Raw genomic sequence first — 5,828 nt, 5'->3', positions numbered from 1 at the left:
TAAAGAAAAGAGGGTTATATATATATATATATTAAGTTCATTTTGAACATTAGTGCTATGGTTGTATTATTTATGTAATGTTGACTGCATGCATAATTTAGTACTCTACTGGGGTTTCCATTATTGCTCATTCCATCCAAATATCTCTATTCACTTACATCCTATAATTTCAAATCCTGTGATATCTTTTATTTCAATTAATATATATATATATATATATATACATTACTACGTAGGTAAAGATTATGTTGTATGTCTAATGTCTAATATGCCCCTAGTTCTCCCCATAATTTCAATCATACCTGTTATGTGCAATTAAATGATATTGACACTTTTTTTTTTCTTTTAACAAATATATTAACCATTTTAGCGCTCTCTCTCCTAAATTCTTGCATGAAACGGAGGTGTGCATGTAGAGTTGTAGATCTCTACCTGATGGGTATACACGTCACCCCTGCAAAAAGACCGAACTACCCTTCATTAAGGGCATTAGAGTCATTTCGCGATTAGGATCCGCGCATTTTATAACGGGCGGGTCGCGGATGACCCGACCCGGATCGCATAGATTGACCGAAGACCCGGACAATGACAACCGTTCGATCAGAACGCGAGCCAGTAGGATAAGGCCACGTGGCCCAGTCAACAGTATCCAGCTGTGCTCTATAAATAGAACCAGAAACGCCGTTATTGAGGTAACTGTTATGCATTAATTGAGCTCGAACTTTGAGATCGCATACATTTCCCTCGATCAACCTAACTTGACCATCGGAGGGTCATTGTCGGGGACGTGCCCGACGAGCTTACGGTTCGTGTTTTATTCTCAGGGGACCCAAAATCTGGTTGGGAAGAGTTAGACCATTTGCAGTGAGATCGTCTCAAGAGATTGCTAATTTCGACCCGAATCACTACCCTTCTTTTGGAGGGATGAGAGAAGAGGAAGGAAGGAGATGACGGCGAGTGATGGTGCGAGGCCGATCGAGAAAAGGGGACGGAGGGCCGCAGTAATGTACAGAACTAAGGGAAGAAATGGAGGCGGGAGAGATAGAGATGGAATTGCCGATTGAGCGACAGATCAAGGTGGGCAGTGGGCGATGGTGCCAATGGAGGTGAGGGTGGGCGGTTGAAGGCAGGCGGCACCGGCGGGCGGTGGTTCCTGTTGTGCGCTCGTGTCGGGCATTTTTTGGATCTTTTATTAAAAAATCCGAATTTTTTTTCTAATTGATGGGAAATGGATAAGAGAAATATGAAAAATTGTTTATAATTGATGTGAAGTCGCTATGTAAAAAAAGGAAAAATTGCTGAGAGAAACATCATCATCATCATCATTATAATAATAATATAAATATTAAATTATGTATTTGTAGATTATAACAATAAATATATATTTGCATATAATAACTTTTTAACCATTAATTTAAAAGGAAGATGATAGAAGAAATTTGAGGTGATGTTAGGTATTATTTTTTGTCTTATTATGGGAACATATAAATATAATTTCACATTTTAATTCAATTTGTATAAACATGCAAAACCAGATAATCAAACAATTTATCCTCAAGATGTGTACATATAGTCCCATTTCGATATTGCACTATTTTAATCTATGTGTACATTTATCGTACCATGAAAGTAGATATGATCCTAAAAATATATTTTAAATTAATAAGGGACGTGCATATATTTAATAAAATAAAAGACACACCATGATCAATTAATATTATTATTATATCAAGGAACCAACAATTAAATGAGTGATGAATTAATCTATTAGAGTTTTAAATCTTATTAAATAAGATACACATATATATATATATATGTAAGTAGCTAAAGTTGAATTTGAAATTATGTGTTGGAATTATGATGGGGTTGAGTGAAGAAAGGTATGGCTTTTAAGGTAAAATGATAGGTATTAGTAGAAAGGAGGACAAGATATTTGCATGTTATGTTCTAGTGAAGAAAGTAGGAGTGAGTAGGAGGATTCCTCATTTAAGGTTGTCAACTTTCCTTTTCTTTCTGAATACATGGATTTTTAATTAATTATTTCTTTTTTTTATTATTATTAAATTTGAATATAATCATTGATATTTTAAATTTAAATATTGATGATGTAATTATTCACATATATTATTAAAATAAATAAATAAATGAACTTCAAAATTTGATCCAATTTGACTCTTTGAACAATAAGTATGGTAGCCAATTGTGGTTTGGGGTGGATTAATTTACCAATGTACCCTTGGGGAGCTACCCAACCCAACCCAAAATTCAAGTCTCATAATTGGGTCAAATTGATGAATAGGAATCCAATGCATGGGGTGGGGGGGGGGGGGGGGGGGGGGGGGGGGGGGGTAAAATGAATAGGAGGGGTAGGAAGAGGAAATTGGACAGAGCTAAAACATGCACATATGGGAGACTCGCAGGAATCCTATGAAGTTTAAGATTCTACTTTTAGAAATTTATTATTAGTAGTATCGAATGTCTTTATCAAATTGAAGGACATTAATTTGAATCTGATTATATATGTGGGTATTTATTTTACTTGATTTATTTTGTTTTATGTAATTTATTTATTAATCATATTGATGTATTAGTTAGAATTATGTGAAAAAGAATTATCTCTACCGAATTCATCCCCACTTTTTTCTTTTTGTTTTTTTAAACAAAAAAATACATATTCTAATTTTTTATTATTATTTAGCCTATTGGCGGTTGATGGGCCCGAAAGGAAACCGCTCGACCTCGGCGAATTAGATCCCCTTGCCTGCCCGAACTGCCCGTAAAATAATTTGGCGGGAAATGCGTGTCGAAAATTTCCTGGCTTCCCGCCAAGGGAAACCGTATGCAGCCCGCGAAAAGCGGTGATTCTCTGGGGTCGGTGTTTGGTTGGACGCTGAGGTGTGGTGAGATGGCGACCGTTAGTTTGAATCGGATGGTGCGCATGAACTCGCGTATTTGGCTATAAATTTAAACAGCGACAGTAAACCCCAGTTGTTTTATGGGAGAACTTCCAAGACCGTATAACCTTTTATTGCTAAATATTACCCCAACAATTTAGTAATTTGTCTAGCAAACCCCCCACTAAAGGCCTTCATTCACTAGGAAAAAGAAAATTCTAAAATTTAGAAAGCGAGGGTGTTTTTTTGATAAAATCGAATTGAGTTCGGATTAAAATTTTAATAAATAAAAAATTCGATACATCAAAGTGTTGTATTGAAGTTTTTTTTTTTTTAATGTTTCAGTTAAATATTTGGTCTTTCATTAAAAATTATTAAAAAAAGTTAATAATTAAATATTATTAATAATAATTGCTTTTTTTTTTTATTTCAATTTGGTATTTTGTAAATCTTGTTTTTTTTAATAAGTAAATTAACATAAATAGTATAAAAATAATTAACATAAAAAAAGTTATGTATATAAAAATCAATAAAAATAATATTCTAATATTAAGTATTATTCAATAAACTGACACTAAAAATCGAGATGGAGTAGAATACTTAGATATTAAAAAAAAAAGAAATCGTGTCCCGGATCATTTTTTCAATCAATTTGGGTGATCATATTATTTATATGTAAGTACGGATCACATTCGATGTTTGGGTGATCATATTATTTATATGTAAGTACGGATCAAAGCACATTCGATGTATGCTAATAATTTATATTTATATTTAATCAAATGAAAGACAAATAAGATAAAGTGAATAATTAATTTTAAAATCAATAAAATAAATTAAAATTAAATGAGAATAAATAGAAAATTATTAATGTAACTAATTAATACGATTTGTGAAATAAATAAGTATATTTGAAGGTATTTACGTTTAATTATATTTATCAATCGAAATTAAATACTGTACGACTTTAAGCCTAGTAGAGATAATCCTGTTGGGATTATTAAAAGTCAAAGCAAGCTACAAATTTTTCTCAAATAAAATTATATTATAAAATTGTTGATAATGATTATGAAGATTTCAATTGAATTAGAATGCTAGAGTTCATGATGATATGATAGAAAGAGCAATATTTGTTTTTAATAATATTTATCTTATTTAACAAATGTAGTTTTCTTGAAGCTGAACGGGATTGGATATTGGGTTGGGCTACACTCACCAACTACAGCCAGATAATTGGAATGGGCCATGGGACTCTGAATCCCTTCCACGGCTGCGTATCTACACCTTGCGCGTTCTTGCTTCCCAAGAATTTAAGCCTAAAACTAAACCCAACCTACTCTTAAAATTTCAACTCACTTGGACTGATGATGGCTACTTAAGTGAGGCTCATATATTTCCCCCCAAAACAGGTAAACAGATGTCAGGACAAATTCAGTGGAAAACTACCATATGTTCCGTGAAGAATACAATAGCTACAGCATAAATATTTGAATTATAGTATCAAGAAACGCCGAGTACAAGTGCCCAAAAAAAAAGTACCCTGCAGCTGTATTTCATAAACATCTTGTTGTGTTCACTATGCTGTATCCACAATTTCGCAGACCAACAGTTTGTTACTCAATTCGTTACTACTTCACATCAAGAATGGGCTGCTCTTTCACTTTTGTTTCTCAACGGCTCAAAGCATTGATCAGTATACAACCTCTATAAACTTATTCCATGCCCATCTTCTAGCAACTTCACACAGTTTGCTCTGCTCCACCTCCACTCGTCTCAATCGCGGAGCATTCAAAACGAAAAATTCAACTCCGTCCACCTCAATCCCACAGCAATGCTTTATATCAATATATTGCAACTGATTACGGCTTCTGATCATCGAACCTAAAGTTGCGTTAGTTAACCTACCGCAACCCCTCAGTTTCAGTTCAACCAAGCAATTACATGAGACGAGCATCGACGCAAGCTCTTTATCAAGCAGCATATCATTATAAGACAAGTCCAATTTTCTCAGCTTCTTCAAGCTCTGTCCTAACGTTGTTAATAAACCAGGTTCTCTCTGGACTACATCACAGTTAATTAAGGCAAGCTCCTCAAGGCTATCAGCTACTGCCCTCCCAAAAGCCTTTAACCCCTCACCACTAACAAGACAGCAACTTTGCAGCCTTAAACTTACCAAGCCCCTGAAGTTCAAATTCTCGGACAAGGCGATCAAATGGGAGTTATCAAGATCAAGGGGCAACCTCAAATCAAGCCTTCTCAGACTACACCTGCTCTGGTTAATGAATTGAAGCAAACCCTCTCTGCTACCACCATCATAAATCAACAAAGAATCGAGAGAAACACAAGTTTCAGCCAAATTCAACAAAACCACATCGATTATGCTCCGACAAGTTGTTAATTCCAGTTCTTGAAGACCACTTAAGCACTTGAGAAACCTCGAAAACGAGGAGTAATCTCCAATACTCTCGCAGCTCGTCAGCTGCAGTTTCTTAACATTCTTACAGTTTCTCCAGAGAAAGCTAAGCCCGTGATCCCCTGCCAGGATTCCACACAAAGACAGACTCTCCAAATTCATCTCCACATCAAAGACAGCATCTTCCATTTCGTTGACTTGATGATTATTAATCTCCGATGAAGGGTTCGTGAGAAAGAGAGAGAGGCGTTTTAAATAATTAAAACAACGCAGCCAATGGAAAGACAGGGGCCTAGATATAGTGACAGAAATAGAAGAGAGATGAATACAACAAGTGGAGAGAGTGTAAAGAGAGAAAGGAGAAACTGGGGAGCACGAGAATCTGAGGTGGTGGAGGTTCGGACAGGAAGCGGCGACTGCGAGAAGTAGAGGATCTTCGCCGCCGGGACCAGCGATAGAAAGAGAAGACAAGAAAGGGTGGTGGGTGAGAAAGGTGGAAAAAGAAGCGATGGTGGTGGGAT

General features: G+C 35.5%; 1 protein-coding gene across 1 annotated transcript; it reads right to left on the bottom strand.

The window, feature by feature from the left end:
- On the bottom strand, positions 4,585-5,496 carry LOC105177334 (F-box/LRR-repeat protein 3). Its single transcript, XM_011100456.2, has one exon. It carries the CDS (start codon positions 5,494-5,496, stop codon positions 4,585-4,587), a length of 912 nt encoding a protein of 303 aa, XP_011098758.2.

Source organism: Sesamum indicum, linkage group LG15, assembly GCF_000512975.1.
Source record: "Sesamum indicum cultivar Zhongzhi No. 13 linkage group LG15, S_indicum_v1.0, whole genome shotgun sequence".
In the NCBI taxonomy this organism is placed as follows: Eukaryota; Viridiplantae; Streptophyta; class Magnoliopsida; order Lamiales; family Pedaliaceae; genus Sesamum; species Sesamum indicum.
This window is presented reverse-complemented; position numbering and strand designations above follow the sequence as displayed.